Genomic DNA, 22,688 nt, shown 5'->3' with positions numbered 1-22,688 from the left:
ACTTTTAGTTATCTATATTTTTGTACATACCACTTACTTGCCTACTTTCAAAAAAAAATTAGGGTACAGTAAAATACATTAATAAGAAAACAAGGTGGGGGGGGAATAGTTGTACTCAAGAATCTAGGCCAAAGACAGCTGATTCCTTTTTTGAATACAGAATTGTAACACAGTTGGTAGTCAAGGATGTAGTAAGTAGCAGTAAATAACAGTTCTCATTATCTCATATTGGGAGACATATTTATTCCCAATCTTTTCTCTAGCAGTAGATCATAAGAATTGATCTCACAGATAATTCTTTATGGAAGTAACATTGAATATTCTCTTCAAACAGCAGCTTTAGAAAAGAGGGAGAGATGTCCTTCATTCATCAGATCAGTTCTTTATATTAATGTTTGATAATGGTCATGTTATTAAATTTGTAAATATAGTTCTTTGGAGACCTCTTCCATCTTTATTAGGTAAAACGTAAATTTAAATAAAAACAAGAATTTGTAGCTTAAGCTGATTTAAATGACATGATTTGACCTTATAGTGATCCAGTCCATTTTAGGTCATGGGTTTTATTTATTTATTTGGTATAAAAGCATTGAGATGGAAAGCAACATCAAAATGGAAAAAAATATCATTGTTTACCAAGATGAGCAGTATGAAATGAAGTAAAAAAAACCCGAGTTCTTATTCTGACTCTACTATTAACCGTCCTGTGCCATTGGGCAAGTTAACTTACCCCTCTGAGTCTTTTTCTTCATAAATATTAAAAAGATTTGAAATCCACTTCTTTTCCTCTGAAATTTTCTAAATTTTATGATTGAATTTTTAAAATAGATGGTAGTAATATTCAGCTAAAAATTTCATTTTCAAAATGTCCTTTAAAAATCTGCAGGCCCCTGGTTAGCTTGATTGTAGAGCAGTGACTCTTGCTCTTGGGACTTGTAAGTTCAAGCCCCACACTGGGTGTAGAGATTACTCAAAGTAAAATAAAAAATAAAATCTTTAGAAAAAAAGAATATAAAAATCACATAAGGCACACTGTATTTTATGACAGCATAGATTTATTTTAGCATACATTTTGTAAAAGTACATGTTCTAGTTTAGTTCTAAATATGCAGGGTGAAGTGGGAAGCATTGATACTTAAATGGTCTGTATTAATGCCTGGGAATGTTTATATCTCTTTTTAAGATGCCAGCTGAGCCATTAAAGACATAATTACAAAGAGTTAGAATGAATGTATTTAGAACAGTAACTCTGGAATGGATTTGCATTTTATACATGTACAGTGCTTGTGTTCAGAGGAGCAAATCTGAATTCTGAATTTCATTCATATACATAGACCTCTAACGTTAAAGAATTCTAACTGGGAAATTAGTGAAACATGAGTTTTGAGTTAGAATTGTATTTAATACTGTTTCCTGAAAATAAAGAGAAATAAATTCTACACAGAGGTAGGTAAGATGCTCCAAGAGTTCTATTTCTTCATGACTTACATGACTAATATTTTATATTAAAAATAAAAATAAAATTAAACTAGTATTTCTAGCTTCTCTTGACACACCTATACACACATATAAAAATGTAGCAATTCCTTTTATAACACTGATTCTAAGAGCAAATTAATTGGGTATCTTTTTGAATTTGTACTATCCTTTATGTTTGAATTTCAGAAAAAAAATTATACCTTATTTTTCAGAAAATTTTTTCCATCTTTCTTACAGAAATATAGTGCTTTTTTTTAACCAACTAAATTATTTTCTGCTTTTTCTTAGTGTGTTTTTTAAAAATTTTAAAATTTTTTCTGCAGTTCTATTGATAGGATCCTGACTCAAAATATTCTTTTTTTAAAAATTGAAATATAATTAACATACCATGTCATGTTAGTATCAAGTGTATAATATAATAATTGAACAATTCTATACCTTCCTCAGTGCTTATCATGATGAGTATACTCTTAATCCCCTTTATTTCACCCAGCTCCCTACCCACCTCCCGTTCGGCAACCATCAGTTTTTTGTATGTAACAGTGTGCTGTACTTTTTTGCTTTGCCTTTTTTCTGAAGGTATTCTATCTTAACATATTCAAGCTAAAAAAATAGGGTGTGACATGCTTATCAAAGTTGTCAAGCAGATATAGATAGAATTTTGATAAAAGTGCTAAGTATCAGGTTCTAGTTATTGGTGTTAAAGATATATTTAAAAATGGAAAACTTTATGTAGGGTAAAATATAAATAGTTTTTACATGATGCTGAAATACTTAATTTAAGAATGAATTAACCTTGAGTTAGAGGAAAGTACTGGAAGCTAGGAGAATGTAGTCCTTTTCATAATTCACATGTCCCCAAAGAATTATTGTTAGTAAACACATATATAGTAAACATATATATAGTAAAGCTTCTCAAATCCTAATCACTTTATTTAGAAGGATACAAAATTGAAGTCATTTCTTGCCTTTAGCTAACTAGTGTTCTGGTAAAGCAATCATAAATTCTTTCTGAAACAAGTCCAGGGGAGTTTGTAAATATGTGGATTTCCTATATTAAAGGAGGAGCTTTTAAACCTACTTTTATTCTTGAGATTTTAACATATCTATATGAAGATTAAACTTAGAGTTAAATGTTTTGTTCTAGATTGCAAATACTTTAAATGACTAATGCAATTTATCTCTTTTAATAGGTTCGTGTAAATTCTTTAGTGTGCTTAGGAAAGATTTTGGAATACTTGGATAAGTGGTTTGTACTTGATGATATCCTGCCCTTCTTACAACAAATTCCATCCAAGGAACCCGCAGTCCTCATGGGAATTTTAGGTAGCTGAAAACTTAATGTCATTTGATGCTACTTTATTGTTTTATAGTCATGCAAATGAATCTTCCAAATTACAAAACCTTTGTATCCTTTTTCAGGTATATTGCATTCAGTATTTGAGGAATGGTGGGATAAATATCATGATATAACTTTTCTTTTTGTTAATTTTAGCAAAAACTATGGTCTTCCTTGACATTTACAAAAGAATTAGACATTTGGAAATCCTAGCTTCACAAATACCATGATCATATGTAGTTTTCTCTGTGAAATGATACCAAATAAGAAAGGCAAACAAAGCTGCTTAAAATGCTGATACCAGTCTTAATAGTAATACTTGATGGTTACTTGGTACCCAGTCTGTAATAGGCGCTATGCTGAATATTTTTTCTGCATTATCTCATTTTGTCCTCTCCAAATTCCAACGAGATAGGTACTGTTATTTCTGTTTTACGGTAAGGAAATTGAGGCCCAGAGTTGAAATAAGTTATCCAAGATAACACAACTGATAAATGGTAGAGCTGGTTTTTGATTTATATATGTTCAAATCTTAGCCAGTATGTTTCATTATTAAACGATGGATTTATGAAGCATATTAGCCTTACAGCACATTCTATTCCATCAGCATAATTACAAATTACTCTGTCAAGAAACTCTGAAATTTTTTACTATAGTTATAGCTTTGACAATAGAAATTTCTTACTATTAGTTATAGTCTGGAAATTCTGAGGTACTACTATACTCATGAAAACAGACATAATTGTAGAATCACAAAAACATGAACGAATTTACATTTTACTAAATTTAAAGTTTGTTAATTTTGAAGAAAAACCAAATTATTCAGCTGTTTATTTATTTATTTTTTTAAAAGATTTTATTTATTTACTTGACAGTCAGAGATCACAAGTAGGCAGAGAAGCAGGCAGAGAGAGAGAGAGAGAGAGAGAGAAGCAGGCTCCCCGCTGAGCAGAGAGCCCGATATGGGGCTCGATCCCAGGACCCTGAGACCATGACCTGAGCTAAAGGCAGAGGCTTAACCCACTGAGCCACCCAGGCACTCCCAGCTGTTTATTTTTAACACCTACTGTTGTGCCTGGTCTATAGAAAGTCTTCAGTAAATATATGTAGGAATGGTCAGCAAATAATTTATTGTGGACCTATGTAGGCATGGGCTATGTATAAAACTTCTCCGCTCAAAGAAACTTGTTTTCTTGAGAAGGACTTTGGCACAGTGGAAAGATCTCTAGCTGCAGTCCTGGTTGGTCAGTTCCTGCAGTGACTTTGAAAAGTTGCTTCATCTCCCAAATGAGGATAAAATGATAAAATGCATCATTATGGGAGTCTTACGAGAATTCAGTGAGAAAATGAGAAGGCAGAAGTAATGAGCATAGCAAATAAGTGCCTAGTGAATAAACATTTAGTAGGTGTTCAATAAAGTTACTCTTTGAGTATATAAGTGAAGTGTACATTAACAGCAAAATTAGAGGGTATGGTGTGTTCTGAGGGTATGGATTATATACAAAACACAACAAAAGCATTTAGAGAATGAGAAACAAATGTGCTCAGTTTACCAAATGAAGGCTTTGTAGCATAAGTGTTAATAAGCAGGGTCTTGAAGTTTTTGAGTAAATACGTGAGACTATAGGGAAGGATTGTGTGGAGTTGAATTAAATTATTAAAGTTTCAAGCATGTTAAGTCTGATTAGTCAAAGAAGTGAATAAAGGTATAAGACCTATCCTCACACACACTTGTAAAATAGATGTCTCAAGCTTGAGTGAGAAGTCTGAACTATATATTCAGATAATTTCAGGATAGAGGGTCATTCTGTAACCTTGCTCCTGTGGTGTGATAGGCTTTTAATGTTATTCTGACATTAAATGTGCTCTTAAGCCAAAAGAATTCAGGATAAATATGTCATGGTATTTAAATCTAAACTGGTGATAAAGTTGAAATCATTCTGATCCATATGTAAGAACATTCTTCTTCTAGGCACTGACAAGGAGAAATGTGAAATTATATTAATTATCAAGATATTTCATGTAGATACAGTATTTTCCTAATGTCTTTTAACTTGTGGTATTGAACTATGAAATTTGTCTCATTCTTTTCTATCAGGTATTTACAAATGTACTTTCACTCATAAGAAGCTGGGAATCACCAAAGAGCAGTTGGCTGGAAAAGTATTGCCTCATCTGATTCCCCTGAGTATTGAAAATAATCTTAATCTTAATCAGGTAAGGATAGTTTTGTGCTTTATTCAGTTTATCCAGCTTACTGTTTTCTTGGCATTAAATATATAAATATATTACATTTAAGTGTGGCTAAAACAAGAAAAAATATGCCAAAGAATTTAATAAAGAAAGTTTGTGGATTCAAAGTAAGCAGTATGTAGGCCTCTCATTGGGAGATAGTAAATGACTAGAACTTAGAAAGATATGTAAGATTTTGGGCTACTTCAGATTTGGGGCTGGGAAGTTGACATGAACAAAGAAAAAAATCAATGTAATGTGTCTGGGGTGTATATCTGTTATTTATTGCTACATAACACTTATTGTTACATAGCAATGAGTATACACTAGATGGGTATTTCATCATTTCTGTGGGTCAGCCAAGCCAGGGCATGAATTCTCTGCTCAGAGTTGTCATAATGCTACAGTCAAAGCCTGGGGTCTTATCTGAAGGCTCAATTGGGGGAAAGAAGGCTCTGCTTCTAACCTGCTTACATAGTTTTTGGCAGGATTCAGTTCCTTTTAAGTTGTTGGATTGAGGGCCTCAGTTCCTAGCTGTTAGCTAGAGGCACTGTCAGTTCTTTGCTTCATGGGCTTTCCAACATGGCAACTTGTTCCATCAAAGTGGGAAAGAGAATCTGCTAAAAAGATGGAAGTTACAACATCCTGTAGTGTGATCAAGGAAATGACATCCATTACCTTTGCTGAATTCTGTTGGTTACCAGTAAGTCACAGCTCCTGCTTAGTCTCAAAGATAGGGAGTTACACAAAGCCCTGAGCAGCAGAATAAGGAGATAATTGGGAACGCGTTTAGAGTGTATCTGCCATAGGAAATGAATAATCCAGTTTGACTGAGAGATACCTATAATACAGCAGAGGAGTAATGGGAGAGAGATAAATTGAGACTAGTATAGGTAGACTTCAAATTGCTCTCTCATTTAGGTATTTGTTTTTTTGTTGTTGTTGATGTGTTTTTTATTTTAATTCCAGTATAGTTAACATACAGTGTTAGTTTCTGGTGTACTGGTTTAGGTATTTGAGATTTTAAGATGTGGTAAACATTTGCTTAAAGAGGTAATGTGGTCAAAGATTATTATACAGTTATCTCTCTGTATGGCTCTGTCACTGTAGTTATCACAGGTATGTACTTACGTGTCTGCCTTTCCCAGAAGGCTGGTTACTATATCTTATACTTTATTATAGCCCCGTACTTAGTGCAGTGCTAAAAATCAAAAATATTTATTGAACTGAGAGAAAATTTGAGTTAGAGTAATGACAAGTCATTTGTTCACTGTAGAACTGGTGTTTAATGGAGTAAAATGGAAAAAAGACCGAGAATTGGTTACTATTTACCAGAGAGTGTCAGAAATGGATAGGCAGGCAAGATTGGGAATTAAGTACTGAAAATAAATTAGAGGAATTAAGGAAGCAGAAAGGTGGGAGTTAAGCAGGAAAGCTTTTGACCTTAGGGGAGAGGGCTGAGTGAATTGGGTTTTGGAGTTAGAGAAATTTATAAAATTAATCAGACCCAAATTTCATTTGAAGTGGTAGAGTAAACCTTTGAAAGTTTGTGTCCCTAAATTTCAATTTTGGCTTGATAATTGGCTTGAGAAATTTCTTCATATCCTGGGTGGCAGGATTGAGGTTACAATTGGCAAAAAGGGAAACAGTGAATATGGGGGAAAAATATGATGGTAATATGCCCAAGTCCAACTTTTGGTCATTTAGAATGTTTTTAAATATTCCCAAATGCTTATTTCATAATATATAATTTCATTTAGAATGTGGTGTTAGTTTTCTTCAGCTTTATGGTTGATTTTTTTAGGGGCCTATTTTCATCAACAGAAATATTTTGATTCATATTTTCTGGTATATTCCAATAGTTAACATGGGTGTGGTCTGCTAGTCACTTCATGGAGAGGGTTCCTAATTTAAGACTGCCCTCTTCTGTCAGTTCTGATTCTAATCTAAGGATATTTTGCATTATGGAAAAAGGTAACTTGATTTAAGAAAGTACATTTTTTTTGCATTTGATTATAAAACAGGAAATACTAAGTAGCAATAAAAACATAATACAGCTTGTGTTGGTGAGGGTTCCAAAGACCATCTCCGGATTGAGTAATTCAGTAGAAGGAGTCACAGGCCTCAGCATATAGTTGTATTCATGGCTATGATTTTTTTATGGTGAAAGGGTATAGAGCAAAATCAGCAAAGGAAGAAGACTGGAGCACTCTGGAGGAAACCAGATGCAGGTTTCCAGAGTCATCTCAATATAATACTTTGTCATAGTATGTGTGAAGTGTTGTAGCTCTATCTGCCTGACATGGACCCAAATTCCAGACTTCCAGAAGGAAAGCAGATGTTTAGCATAAAACAGCCTTTGTACAATTTAGTGAGCCACTTTCATCAGTTAATGGTGGTAACTCTCCTAAAATCTGAGTTCCTGGACACCAGCCAACAGTCAACCTCGCAAGCAGGCCTTTTCAAAGATAGCAGTCCAGGCCCACTGTGTTAATTCTTCTGAACCAACTACATTCAACTATATGTAACCAACTACATTCAGATGGATGAATCTCTCAAACATAATGTTGAGCAAGTGAAACCAGACAAAGAAGATCTACCAAATGATTCCATTTATATAAAGTATAAAAATAGTCAAAACGATACTGCCAGAAGTCAGACTAGTGTTTACTTGTAGAATAAGAGGGTGGGAAGTAACTAGAAGAGGTCACAAGGAAGCTTGTGGGGTGCTGCCAGTGTTCTTTTTCTACATCTGACCAAAACTCATTTTTTTTTAACATGTGTGCTTATCTATGTATACTTTTCCGTTAGTTTTTCATACTTCATTACAAAGTTAAAAAAAAACAAACAAACCTAATCAGAGTGTCCATCCAGGTAAACTGCTAAGGAAATAATGCGTTTTGTTACTCTCATGGTAAGACAAGGGATGATCGAGCATCATGGTGAGAAGCAGTGTTGAGTACAAATGAGCACAAGCTCTAGAGACAGACTTAAGTGAATTGTCATGCTCCCGTATGTTATTTAGTATCTCTTACTAAGTTGCTTTCTCTCTCCCAGAGCCATAGTTTACTCATTTAAATAGAATTTTTTTTTTTTTTTTAAGATTTTACTTATTTATTTGACGGAGAACACAAGCAGGGGGAGCAGCAGAGGGAGAAGGAGAGGCAGGTTTCCCACCAAGCAGGGAGCCCGATGCGGGGCTTGATCCCAGGATCCTGGGATCATGACCTGAGCCAAAGGCAGACCCTTAACCAACTGAGCCACCCAGGTGCCCCAAGGAATAGAAATACTAATAAACCTACTATGAAGAGTTGTATAAGCACCCAGTACAAAAAAGATTTAGGAGGGAAAGAAAGCAGTTTCTAGATTCTTCCTGTAGTATATGGTATTGTTGAATAAATTGTTTATGATGATTTGAGGTACCCTAAGAATCATCATTTAACCAAAGCTTAAACTACATTATGACATAGTATTAGATACACTTTAGGAACTATAATTATTTGAAAGTTAAACTATATACATTTAATCTTTCTACTAACTTTAGAAAACAGATTTATTTTAACCAAACATGTCATTTTTATAACAATTTGAATAAACTGACTTTGTTATGCATAATTAAATGGGTTGTTTCCAGATATGTACAAATTCAGATGGTCAGTTTTGGACTATTCTAGGAAAATCAGTATGTAATAACTGGTAGGGGTAAATTTGTAAGACTGTTGAATAATAGCTCTTAGAGAACTCGGGCTATAAAACTAATTGAGACATAATTTCTGGAACTTAAAATCCTCATCAACTTTATCACCATCATACAGAAATACTATAAAAGTTTGCTGTGATACGCTGAGTTTAAATATACTATTCTTGTGACATCACTGCTATGAGTGGGTCATATTCTGGTAAAAATAGAGAGTATTATGGTTAACTTGTTGAATTATTTTATTAGATTACATTTGCTGCTAACTTCAAACATTTTAACTGTATCAATTTCTTATTGTACCAGTTCAATTCTTTCATTTCCGTCATAAAAGAGATGCTTAACAGATTGGAGTCTGAACATAAGACTAAACTGGAGCAACTTCATATAATGCAAGAACAGCAGAAGTAAGTAGGTTGCATATGGATTGTACATGGCCCCAGAGTGAGATTAAAGTTATTTCATGACTGATTTTCTGGAATAAGGACTAGAAAGATGTTTTTTTTTTAGTTTAAGTTTATTATTTTAATTTTAGTATCATTAACATATAGTTTCAGGTGTACAATATAGAGATTTAACAATTTTATATATCATTACTCAGTGTTCATCATTGATCCCCTTGGCCTATTTTCACCTATCCCTCCACCCATCTTCCCTCTGGTGACCATCAGTTTGTTCTGCGTAGTGAAAAACTGGTAGATTTCAATTTGTTTACATGTAAAGCATTTAAAAATTTTCCTATATGTTAACTTGAACTGTGTAAAATAGAATCTTGTAGAGAATCAAATGTCATTTCTGAGTACAAAAGTGTAATACGATACAATCTTAGCATTTTCTATACATAAGGAAAATTCTGTTTCTGAGAAAGTCTCTTGTTAGGTTAGCATTAGCTACTGGAGGTGTAAATTCAGGGTGATCACTAAGAGCACCACTTACAAATAATTTTCAAATCTGTGAAACCCTGGTATTTTGATTTCTCCCTTTTTTTTTTTCCTGATTCCAGAAACATTTATAGAGCATTCATTTCATTTAATAACACATCATCTACTTTTTTTTTTTAAAGATTTTATTTATTTATTAGTCAGAGAGAGACAGAGAGTGAGCACAGGCAGACAGAGTAGCAGGCAGAGTCAGAGGGCAAAGCAGGCTCCCCGCCGAGCAAGGAGCCCGAAGCGGGACTCGATCCCAGGACGCTGGGACCATGACCTGAGCCGAAGGCAGCCGCTCAGCCAACTGAGTCACCCAGGCATCCTACTTTTTTTTTTAAGGGAGAATTTTCTAAGTTATTTGCAAAATACTAGTATTCAAAGGAAGAAGGGAAAGGTGAAAATTACTGGAGTTCATTAAACTCCAGTTTACTAAAATGAAATCTCCACTGTATTTGTTTGCCAAAGAAAAACACGTGATTTTAGGATGTCTGTTTAATCCTGAGCCAAAAGACATCAGTGAAAAGAGACATCAGGGGCATGCAGGTGGCTTAGTCTGTTAAGCGTCTGACTGTTGATTTCGGCTCAGGTCATGATCTCAGGGTTGTGAGACTGAGCCCCACATCTGGCCTTTGCTGGGTGTGGAGCCTGCTTAAGATTCTCCTTCTCCCTCTGCCTTGCATCTCTCTTTGTCTCTCTCACTCCCTCTCTCCCTCTCCCTCTTTAAAAAAAAAAAAAAAAAAAAAAAGATACCAGAACATCAGTAAAGTTGATACCAATTATGAACAAGATTCCCAGATAGAAATTTTTTAGCTTCTGCCCCAGCGTAAGATAAAGGCCAATGGAAATAAATATACCAGGTGTAGAATGACATGAAATAGCCCTTTGTATGTTCTAATATTCTGTGATGTATATATTTATGTTTGATGGATTGACTATTAACATAAGAACTGGATAAATAATGTTTAAAAATTTATAAGAAAAATTAAAATCTAATATTTATATTCGAGATGTAAATGAATTTCTTTTTCTTTTTCCTATCTAAATCTTATCTATTTTTCAAGGCCTAGATCTAGTACATCATAGTGATTATAGCCTTTGTTGTGAAAATCAGATTCTGAATTTAATCACATCGTTCCTCATGTCATACCTTGTCTCTCAGTGAGCTATAAGCTCTCTGACAGTAAGAATCATGCTTTCCTGGTTTTATGACACACTAAGTGAATTCTCCAGTAAATAGCAAATATGGAATTAAAAAAAAAAAAGATTTGTATATGCAATGTTACTTTTTTTGGGCAAGCAGACATTAATTATAGTAAATAATTTTAAAAAAACCCATAGGGATGAACTGTTTTTGGTATGAGTATTTCAAAAATAAGCACTTCTTTTTATTGCTTTGTCATAATTCAACTTTCCTGCAGATCTTTGGATATAGGAAACCAAATGAATGCTTCTGAGGAGACAAAGGTTACAAATGTTGGGTCTCAGGTAAGAAATTTAGATTATTTATCTGTTTACTTCTAAGATTTTATTTAAATTCAAGTTAGTTAACATATAGTGTAATACTGGTTTCTGGAGTAAAATTTAGTGATTCATCAGTTGTATATCAACACCTAGTGCTTATTACATCAAGTGCCCTCCTTAGTTCCCATCACCCATTTAACCCCTCCCCACTCCCCTCCAGCAGCCCTGTTTATTCTCTATAGTTAAGAGCCTCTTTTGGTTTTTCTCCCTCTGTTTTTACTTATTTCGTTTTTCTTTCCCTTCTTCTAAATTCATTTGTTTTTTGTAAGTTCCACATATGTGTGAAAACATATGGTATTTGTCTTTCTCTGATTTATTTCACTTAGCATTATGTTTATAATACTTCAGTAATGCAGTTTCCAAGAAATATAGGCAGAAAGAATTTTCCAACAACTCCTCAATAGCCTGACTAAGGTATAATGTTTTATGATAGTGACTGTTACCAATAAAGAGAAAGTTATATGGACAGGAGGGTTTCTTTAAAAATATTAGGTTTAATAGTACTAAGTAACTCTGTTCACCTTGAAATGATCAGAGATATGATGTTTATGCATCCATGTCATCACAAATGGCAAGATTTCATTTTTTTTGATGGCTGAGCAATATTCCATTGTACAAATATACCACCTGTTTATCCATTCATCAGTTGATGGACATCTGGGCTCTTTCCATAATTTGACTATTGTTGATAGTGCTGCTATAAACATTGATGTGCGTGTGCCCCTTTGAATTAGTATTTTTATATTCCTTAGATAAATACCTAGTAATGCAATTGCTGGGTCACAAGATAGTTTATTTAGATCATTTTAATTTTTTGTAAAAAGAGTTTGACAGTGTGCTTCATCGAGGGGCTTTTGCTTTTTAAGTAGTAAAACACAGTTTTTTGATGTCATTCAAATGGTTGACATTTTTCTTTTTCAGCAGATTGACAAAGTCTTTAACAACATTGGAGCAGACTTTCTGACTGGCAGTGAATCAGAAAATAAAGAGGATGGGTTACAGAATAAGCATAAAAGAGTAAGTTTCTTTACTTGCTCTTATAGTGCACTGATTTATATTATAGGACTTCCTGTAAACTACAGATTTTTGTTGGGAAATACTACTGTTTACCATTTTAACAGGAAGCATGCTTTAATAATCTTTATGAAGTTTAAAAATTATCATGGAAACATGACCTGACTCACATTGAGAATAAACAGGCTTGAGAATTTTAACTTCCTTTATTACACAGCCTCCCACGTGGTAACATTTGTAGATTGCCTGCCTTCTTTGTCCTTTCTACTGCACTTTGCCAGTCACACTTCTTGATAAAGAAGTGTGTTTCTTCTCTGCTTCTGATTTCCAGTGATAAATTATAAAATGATACTTTGTAGTTGAAGTATTTGTTAGTATTCATTATGATAAATATGTCAAGTTTGAATTTCTGCAGGGGGCAACTTTTCTTCTGCTCATTTGACAAATACTAGAACCTATATGTGCAAAGCTGCTGGGCATTGGGTTTGCAAAATTGTAAGAACACACTGTGAGCTTATAGTTTAGCAAGGTTGATAAAAGAAAAAGATAAATGTCAAATTTGATTCAGAAATTAGCAGTGAAAGACGCTCTTTATGTTTTCCTTAGCTTTTTGTTTAGTGCCTAAAATATTTTTGAAGATAGATTAGAGTTGAACAAGAGTCTCCCAATTTTATAAAATAAAACCACTAAATGATATTCCCCTTGTCTGGAAAAAGGTCAATCTGATGAATGGTATTAAAATAATAACTGTTTTTCTATTGGAAGGAAGTATTTTAGCAGAGATTTGTTTCTACCTAAAGTTGAATTTTATAATAATTCAAAATATAATTTACCTGTGGCGATCACCAGTGCAAGAGTAGCTTGCTTGGTATTGTCAAACATACCAAGACATACTTTACAAAAAAAGACATCTTCTGTTTTACAAGTGGAATTACCAAGTTGCCAGTTGATACTTTGTTTTGTTTCATTTTGAGGCATCTCTTACTCTTGAAGAAAAACAAAAATTAGCAAAAGAACAAGAGCAGGCACAGAAGTTGAAAAGCCAGCAGCCTCTTAAACCCCAAGTACACACACCTGTTGCTCCAGTCAAACAGGTCAGAATTCATTTCTTTTGCATAATTTTAAGCATACTTAATTTCAGGTTACACTTTTGCATGACTTCAAGCATACTGTATTGAAGAAGTAAGTATATAACTTATTCTATCTACTTGTGTTTGTATAAAAATATATTTCAAAGAATACTTCAATAATGCAGTTTCTAAGAAGTATGGGCAGAAAGGATTTTCCAATAACACCTCAATAGCCTGTCTAAGGTAGTGTTTTATGATAGTGATTGTTACCAATAAAGAGAAAGTTACATGAATAAGAGGGTTTCTTTAAAAATACTTGATTTAATAGTATTAAGTAACTCTGTTCACCTTGAAATGATCAGGAATATTATGTTTATGCATTTATGTATTTTTGAGCAAAAAGTAATCTTTAATTTTTGGCTTTTCAGTTACAGTCAGGTCTGTCTGTAACTTGATTTAGGAATACTTGCCTATATGCCCTGACCAGTATTTATTTCCTATTATGTTTCAGGCACTGTTCTAAGTTCCTGCCTGTAGAGAGTTTATTCTCTTACTGGCTGCAGAAATAACTTTATCTTAAAAGCAGTCTTTAAATTATTTGTTATCTCCTGCTCACTAAGATTCTTCTTCTGAGGAAAATCTTTGTGGGGCAAGAGGCAAAATAAAAACTATTTTCTAGGTACTTTTGTAAGAATAGAGAAACCAAATTTCCACAAAATTGTGATATAATTCAAAATATAAAAGTAATAGAGTACCTTTTTGCAATACAGATATACCAATGAGAGAAGAACATATTTCTATTTTGGGGAGCAGTGGGGGAGGCCAGCATTTTATTTAATTGGAATTCAAATTTAGTGTTCCCTGTCATCAAGTTGATTATAGTTTGGTTTCTTGTCTTGTTCAGTGTTCATGTTCAATTCAGTGTTCATTTGTAAAAACCATAAAAAATATGTGGCTGGCTGGACTTGGCCTGTAGGCTGTGGTTTGCTAACTTGGTATAGACTGTTGAGCCTAATTTGAATTTGTCATTTATTGACTTTAATTACTTTAGAAATCTTGGAGATAAAGTAATTCCCTCATATTTTTCAGACTAAGGACTTGACAGATACATTGATGGATAACATGTCATCTTTGACCAGCCTTTCTGTTAGTACCCCTAAAATTTCTGCTTCAAGTACCTTCACTTCTGTTCCTTCCATGGGCCTTGGCATGATGTTTTCTACACCAATTGATAATACCAAGAGAAATTTGACCAACGGCTTAAATGCTAACATGGGCTTTCAGACTTCAGGATTCAGCATGCCGGTTAATACAAACCAGAACTTATTCAGTAGTCCAAGCACACCTGGAGTCACCAAGCTGACACTGGGAACACCTTCCACTTTGCCAAACTTCAGTGCTGTGAGTGTTCCTCCTGCTGGTGCAAAGCCGACTCAACAAAGACCCACAGATATGTCTGCTCTTAATAATCTCTTTGGCCCTCAAAAACCCAAAGTTAGCATGAACCAGTTGTCACAACAGAAACCAAATCAGTGGCTTAATCAATTTGTACCACCACAGGGGTCTCCAGGTATGGGCAGTTCAGTAATGGGAACACAGATGAATATGATAGGACAATCTGCCTTTGGTGTACAGGCTAATCCTTTCTTTAACCCGCAGAACTTTGCACAGCCGCCAACTACTATGACCAATAGCAGTTCAGCTAGTAATGACTTAAAAGATCTTTTTGGGTGAGGTGTCTTGCTCTATTTTTGAAGAATTACTTCAATTTTAATCATGGGTGAGCTGATTTACATCTTTATATAGTTGGCTTGGAGGAACTACTTCTATGGGGAAGTGCATGGTTCTGTGACAGAAAGCACCTTGTTTCCTTGCCAGCATAGTAGTTGTATGGACTTCTGAACAGCTGAGTTTTTAAAAGCATTGAGGATTTTTTTCCTCTTAACCACCTCCTCTTCAAGTTTTTAAAAAGACCCAACCCTTACCAATCTCAAAGAGAAAAAAGACACCTGAGTATCTTGAATAGCAGAATTTTTTAATCAAATGTTTATTTTAGCTTGTAAATCTTGTTTTATTTAAAAAATTGAGTTGATGGTTAATGCAGGATTCATATGTTAAATACTACATGGTACACAGTCTGCCTTCACAAGTCATTTGTCTTCATTTTAATGTGTGAAAAATCTTGATGCTTTATTGATTTGTTTGCATTTAGTATGACTGAGTGAGATAATGATAAACCTAACGAAAAGGATCAGGTCATTCGCTTTTTCCAATCTTATTTACTTCTCAGATTAACTAATGTTCAATACAAAAGACTGAGAAAATACTGCAAAATTTCACTTAATGTTGATTTCATTGGTTCAAACTAAAGGCATTATTAACCATCTTAAATGCAAACTAATCATTGTAAATTATGTTTTAGCATGGTCTGCCTCAAATAGTAATGTATTTTTCTGCATTTACCTGGATATATTTAGAATCACCTTCTTTCCTACTATATCACAGACGGAAGAATATGTACTGATTTGTACAGATATTTGACAAAGCCCTCTGACGTCATTTCCCTGACTCTTGCCTTCATATTTCATTTTGAATTCAAACTTCTGAGGTTGCAGCATATATGAATTGCATTTTCAAAAGGATATTTGTAAGAAACTATATTTAATGAGTAAACTTTTGAGATTTCTGCTGTATCGTTTCAAATGTAATAAACTTTACTTCTCTAAAAATGAGCAGTTGTATCTTCTCGCTACCAACAGATTAATTTTCAGGTCATCATGGTAAAGTCTGACCTCATCAGTTAATGCAACTAAAGTTTAATTGTTTTCTAGAAATTTTAGGAACCTTTCGTTTGCATTTTTATGTGCACAGTTAGCCATTTTTAGGAAAGAAGACAAAATTCTTCTAACAGGAAACATGCTTTATTTTTTAAAGCCTTTCTCTGATACTTTTCTTTGATGTGCTGATTGTTCAACCACGAAGCCTTATGCTGTAAATGTTATTTGTATTTTGTTTAAATTATATTTCACCATTATGTAATAATTTAAAAATGATCTTTCAGAACTATATATGCATTATAGTTGCTGCCATAGAGTTTGTGGTTTTTAAGTCTCCGAAACCAGCAATCATTTAAAATAAATCATATGAAGTTTAGTGTGTCATTGATATATATATATATTTTGATACACACACACACACATACTAAAAATATACATTGAGTATACATTACTTGATTATAAAATGTAATTTTGTGATAATATTGCTGGCATTATTCAGTAAGGGCATACTTTAAAAAAATAAAAGGTCAGCTTTACATCTGGTTTCTGTATGACCTGTACTTTGTTATTATATGGTTTTAGAAAAAAGATTCATAAGAATGTTGAAGAAATTTATACAAGAAATGAAAGGCACTAGGAAGATCACATGCTTTTTGTGAAATACATTCACACCTTGACCAGGTTATCTGTCTTGTTCATAACACAGTATTTCTCTTGAGAAAAGTTTGCATTTGGAATAAATGCCAAATGTTGAAGAATTTCCTTAGTAACAAGTTAATAGTCACTGTTAGGAAATTGCTTTTTATTTTGTAAAATAACTTGATGTCAGTGTTAAGCTCCTAATTAGAAGGAAAGCTGAATATAACAACATACAAGTTGAACTTCTAAATATAAAGATAGATTATTTGAAAAAATACATAATTCTTAAGTAGTTTTCATGTCTTGAAATTTGCTAATTCATTGAAGTAATGGTGCTACATTTTTAGAAATTTTTTCCTACTCTTCTGTTTTCTTGAAGATGTTTAAATCTTTTCCATCAGTTGAACTGGTACCATTGCCTGTTGAGAAATTACATCTGAGGGGTGCCTGGCTGACTCAGTCAGTAGAATATGCAACTCTTGATCTCAGGGTTGTGAGTTCGAACCCCACAGTGGGCATACAGCTTACTTGAAATAAATAAGTAAGTAAATAAATAAATAACATCTGAAAAAATATAGTGCCCTTTTTAGGCTTGTATTTCTATGGGAACAAATTTTTCAAAATATTAGATCACTTTAAAATTATTTCAGACATTGACAGCATTTAAGCCCTTAAGGTCCTTAGAGTAGAAAGTTGGTGGCTTAAAAAGTACCTGTAGACAAAAATGACCAGAAGGATTCCCTTTATTTGAGTTGGTTCCTTATTCTCCTAATGCTAAAATGTGTGAAAAGATGTATAAAAGGAGATGGAAATGGACTGTGTACTTGGCTGTTTTTTGTTTGTTTTTGGTGGTTTTTTTTTGGAATGCTTATAACTCTTCACTTGAACAAGTTGAGGAAGTAGGTTTTTGTTATTCTTTTGGCCTGTAAAATACCTCACATGGTTGCTTTTACAAGATTAAAAGAAAAGGTATGTGTGAAAATACCTGATAGCACAGTATGCACCAAATAAATTTTAGCTTTGATAAAAATCTCCATATTAAGTTGTGATTTTATGCTTTGTGATTCACTGGTCTTGAAATAATTTTTGAGCAAGATGAATCGGTAAGAATTTTAACTACATAGGATTTGAAGAGATCATCTACGTTGGTGGCTTTCAAGCTGTAACTGACACTCAGTAAGTCATATATATTATGTTGCAAACCAGTAACAAAAGTTTAAGAAAATGTCTTTAATACATGTAGTATATTCTGATTTTTTTATTCTATTCTGTTCATTAAAACACACACACACACATACACACACACACACATCTTTACAATCTCTAAAAGAATTTCGTTATGTAGTTTGAATAAAGTTGGAATGATTCAGCCCGTTTTCCAAGGAGATGTAGAAATAGAGGACCATACTTATATGGCCTCACCCAAAGAGATCAGAGCCAGGAATAGAAGCTAGATTTTTTTTTTTTCCCCTAATCTGCAATCTGATACTCTACAGTATCAGATTAAAGGGATGCTTTATATCCCTTATTGTACGAATTCTTCTGGAATTGCTTTTGTTGAGACTATTCTGTGAATGCAGTGATGTCTTCAGTACTCATTTGATTCTATGTATATTTATGTTGGAAAAAATTGGCATTGAGGAAGGAGAGGGAGATAACAAAACAAATGTTTGTGGTCAAAATCAGCCTCTCTGCTTCTCTGAATTGTGGGTGAGGAGGTCTGAGGGAGCCGGATTAGAGCTCCTTGCAGTACCCAAGACGTGTAGCAGAATTAAAACACATGACCTTGAGAGGGGGGTACAGTGGGAAAAAACATTTCATCAAAATGGAGCTTGGTGGATGTTAGAAACTTTTTCTGTCCAAAGCAGCCAAGTTTCTCCAGCCAATCAAGGAAGTATTTAACTATCTGTGGTGCAAGCCATGTACGTAATTTAAAATATCGTAGTAATCTCATTAAAAAGCAAAAATAGGTGAAATTAATTGTAATAACATGTTTTAAGTAAAGCCAAAGTATTTCAACATAGAATTGATATAAAATTTAATGAGATACTTTACATTTTGTTTTGTACCTAGTCTTTGAGCTCCGGTGTTTATTTTACGGTGTATATTTTACGCTGAACTCAGGTACTCAGTAGCCATATGTTGCTAGTAGCAACCTATTACATAGTGTAGGTGTATATAGAAGCTGAGTAGCCATGAGAGTGAACCATGGCACTTACCAACTTAACTCTTTCCCAGCTCCAAACCCACCCTTTTCTGCCCTGCTTTGTGATGCTGCAGCTGGACCCTATACACTTGTCTCTCTAGACAGCTTGGCAGAGCGTTAGGCTTCATTGATAGAGGGCCCTAAAGTGGCTCTGCAAAGCAGGAGCAGCAAGAAGACATGTTTCTTCTGGGTCCAGGTTCTCCATTTTAATTGACATAGGAGCTCAGCAGCCCCAGCAGGAGAGTTCCAGCTGCACCCTGGTGAGGCTCTCCCAACCTTACTGTTCCTTTGGAGCAGCTCCAGTGGGCTGCTTCCCTGACAACTCAGCCATTTCATCAGGCAGCTGGCTTTAGTTTCTTAATTTTTTTTCACTTTCTCTCTGCCTAGAAGTACCTGCTTATTTCTGCAATTGCTACTTCTGTACTCTAAGGTTAGAGTTCTCTTTTATCCCTTTAATTAGTTAACCACCTTCTGGATAATAATTACTTTATTTGAATTTCCCCATTCAGATACCTGGTGTGGCTTCTCTCCTGGCTTCAACCTCACTGATAGACTCCTGAATCTACTATGTCATTTTATTTTAGAATTTTAAAATATTATTAAATTTTTTTATTGAACTATAAAGTTGACACAATGTTACATTAGTTCCAAGTATACAACTTAGTGATTTGACAACTATGTTGTTACCAGGCCATTTAAAAATGGGGTCATAGGATATATATTTATGCTGCTAACAAAAGGGATAATGGGGTTGATTATATATGCCTAGCCTATATTAAAACTTGATTTCCTAAAAGTTCTTTTGAAATGTGCTCATAGTGGAGATATGGTTTAGCTACTTTAACTATACTTATTTGATGCAGTTCTAATTTTTAGCATTTTCCATCTTCTTGTACATGTTCCTTTGTTGGTGGCCTCGGTTGCTAGGATAGTCTGTTTGGATTTCCACATAAGTAAGTCAAGACTGAGACTTTAATGTCTAAAGTTTGAAGGTAGGAATCAACATTCAGACAGGACTTTTCTAAGTCTCTGTCCTGAAGCTTGCCAGTTTTTCTAAATGCAATGATGAAACAAAAGTCCAATACAGGGCATTTTCAGGGCCACACTAGAAGCATACAGAGTGTATAGGACTGTGAACCCAGATAAAGTTGGGGTTTTTGGTATATGCTTTTTAAAAATTTTTCAAGCCAAAACAATAGCATTCATGCTGTATGGAGATGGCATGATTATACATTTGTTGATGTGTTGAAACAGATCCAAACTTGTTTTTACGAAAATCTTGTCTCTAACAGTAGGTACTCTGAAGATCACTCTTGTGGAAAGGGGGAAAGGCCTCTCCCTAAAGCAATATCCTTGTTAGGCTGCTCTACTTTCAGAAGGGATGTCCTCTCTTCCAGCACCAGTGATTATATGCTGCATGGGCCCCCAGTGTACTTGTCAGAGAACAACATCTAACCTTGCCCAACATTGAAATTCTCATTTTGGAGAAATATTTATGGAAGAGGCCAAAAAATTTAGTAACCAGTCCATTTCTCTTTGAAATTGTGAATGAAATTAAGCCCTCTTTGGAGACTTTTTGTCTGGGGCACCTTTGGCTACACATCAAGTTCCTTTACCACACTTAGCTTTAGACTGTATTGTGAAACTTAAATTCATGCCAGGGATGACGACGGTTCACGCTAACATACAATGCCTTCTTTGAGGACCCACAGGAGAAATTTCAGGTTTCAGTTCAGGAGTAAACGTGTTTCTAAGTAACAGGTTTGCCCTTATCTTTAAAAGAATGTCTCTGAATAATGTAAGAAATCACATATAAAGAGCTGGGAAGTTCAGCCAATTTGTAGTCTACTTATAGCAAATGTAGTGTGTTAATAGTATGCACTGTTTAGTGTTTACCTTCTGATTCTGATTTTTTTAATTATGCTTTCTTCTTTGTTCTGATTTTCTTTTATTTCTTTGTAGTTTTGTATCATTTCTTTAGACATGATCATTTTGGAATAAGCATATAAATATATAGAATGAATGAGTTTAAATCTTGTGTCTTTCACTAGCTGACCACAGTGAGTTTTCCCAGCCATAAAATGAGGATCATGCTTTACAGAGTTATTAGGATTAAATGAAGTAAAAGTGTATGAAGTACCTGGGAAGGCTCCAGGCACATAGTAGGTGTTCAATAGATATCCTCATCTTCTAATGATGGACATAGGCCTCTAAAATAATACCTGTTTGAGTGAAGAACAGATACCTCACCTAGGATAGTTTGAATGCATTCTTCAAAAAATAGGTTATAGGTTTGACAAAGTGAGATTTTTGGGACACAAATAGTAATGAGATATAGGCCTTGCCCTCAAGGAATTTGCACTGTAGTTACAAAGATAGCCGAGTAAGCAGACAGTTATAGGACAGTAAAGTGACAGATGTATGTAGGAGACAAGCCCAACCTAGACTGGAGTGAGGAAGACTTCCTCAAGAGATGGGACATGAGGTCAACCTTGGATGCTATCTTCCCCCCCCCCCCCCCAACTTGCTTACAGTGAGTTGTTTATGCTGCCCTTTTAAAATTGTTTTTGATGCTTTCAAATGATTACTTTAGGGACCACATTTTCCCAAATTAAGCTGTATACACTGTGGAGAGGAATAGGGAGCAGGTTTTTTGGAATTACAAGATTATGTGAATACAGGGATGCCTGGGTGGCTCAGTTGGTTAAGTGTCTGCCTTCAGCTCAGGTCGAGATCCCAGGGTCCTGGGGATGGAGTCCCACATCGGGCTTTATGCTTGCAGACAGCCTGCTTCTCCCTCTGCCTCTGCAGCTCCCCCTGCTGCTCCTCCTGCTTGTGTGCTCTTTCTCTCCTGCTCTGGCAAATAAGTAAAATCTTTATTAAGAAAAGATTTTATGAAATTGCTTGAATTAAGGAAAGTGTTTGAATGACTTTGATTACCAGAAAATGTAGAATGAACATTGGCTGCTTAAAACCTTGTGTATTAGATGAACCCAGGGATGATAAGGCAAGGAGCAAGTAAGAGCTATAATGTCCTTTTTTAGCTAATTTATGTTTCATTCATTTCAGAAATTAAAGAATTTGCACCTATGGGTATAATAAAGGTATACTAAATAGGTAAGTAAATCTATTGCTTTAAAACAGTGGCTGGTTTCCAGGGGAAAAAATGTCTGGCATAAATGTATTTTGTCATAAACTACCAGAAGATGTCACTGTCTCCCAATTAATGGTCTGCTCCTTTGGCACTTTTGCAGTTAATGGTGTTTTTTTTTGTTTTTTTTTGTTTTTTTTTTTTTGAACACTAGCGGGCTGTGATAAATTGCTAAGAGTATTTGTCTTCTAGTATTGAATTTATAAGAAGGATAGGACCTCACAAGAAACATGCATCCAAGGTGTGTAGGTTTGTTTCATCTTGATTCTTTATGGCCTAAATATGAACCCTGTTAGCTGCTCCATATATTGAAATTATGTGGACACTCTGAGTTCTGTCTGAAGTTGAAAGTGAAGATGAAAAATTCTTCAAAATATGCTCTCCGATCTTGATTTCTGCTTACATTTTCAGGTTGCCTTGTTATGATGCAACTGTATTTGCTAATTTATCAGATCTTCTAGGATATTTTGGCCTTGGACACAACAACCTAAGCTATTGAATCTTTTTTTCAAATCACCGTTCGTTGTGTGTAAAGCAGAGCTGGAAAGTGTTTCCATGGATGAAATGAACCAGTATTTCCCCAATTATTTACAAATAGGGATATCAGACTGAGTTTGAGCCAATATATACTCAA

The 22,688-nt window shown here is 34.4% G+C and overlaps 2 protein-coding genes across 5 annotated transcripts in view; both read left to right on the top strand.

The window, feature by feature from the left end:
- Positions 1-16,434, top strand: part of SCYL2 (SCY1 like pseudokinase 2) — a 57,469-nt gene extending 41,035 nt beyond the window's left edge. For 3 of the 4 annotated variants that reach the window (XM_046012949.1, XM_046012946.1, XM_046012947.1), the window contains 7 exons: positions 2,673-2,805; positions 4,917-5,035; positions 9,054-9,154; positions 11,095-11,161; positions 12,119-12,214; positions 13,186-13,305; positions 14,371-16,434. In XM_046012949.1, the coding sequence (XP_045868905.1) occupies positions 2,673-2,805; positions 4,917-5,035; positions 9,054-9,154; positions 11,095-11,161; positions 12,119-12,214; positions 13,186-13,305; positions 14,371-15,015 (1,281 nt within the window). In that variant the 3' untranslated portion in view covers positions 15,016-16,434. The remainder of the gene's footprint in view (positions 1-2,672; positions 2,806-4,916; positions 5,036-9,053; positions 9,155-11,094; positions 11,162-12,118; positions 12,215-13,185; positions 13,306-14,370) is intronic. The other variant, XM_046012948.1, reaches the window with a different exon arrangement.
- Positions 16,435-21,928: 5,494 nt separating this feature from the next.
- The window catches only part of SLC17A8 (solute carrier family 17 member 8), a 57,770-nt gene continuing 57,010 nt past the window's right edge, over positions 21,929-22,688 (top strand). The window contains exon 1 of the mRNA XM_046010761.1: positions 21,929-22,020. The gene's annotated coding sequence lies outside the window, so the exon portion shown is untranslated. The remainder of the gene's footprint in view (positions 22,021-22,688) is intronic.

The sequence above is a fragment of the Meles meles genome, chromosome 7, assembly GCF_922984935.1.
Source record: "Meles meles chromosome 7, mMelMel3.1 paternal haplotype, whole genome shotgun sequence".
Classification (NCBI taxonomy): Eukaryota; Metazoa; Chordata; class Mammalia; order Carnivora; family Mustelidae; genus Meles; species Meles meles.
This window is presented reverse-complemented; position numbering and strand designations above follow the sequence as displayed.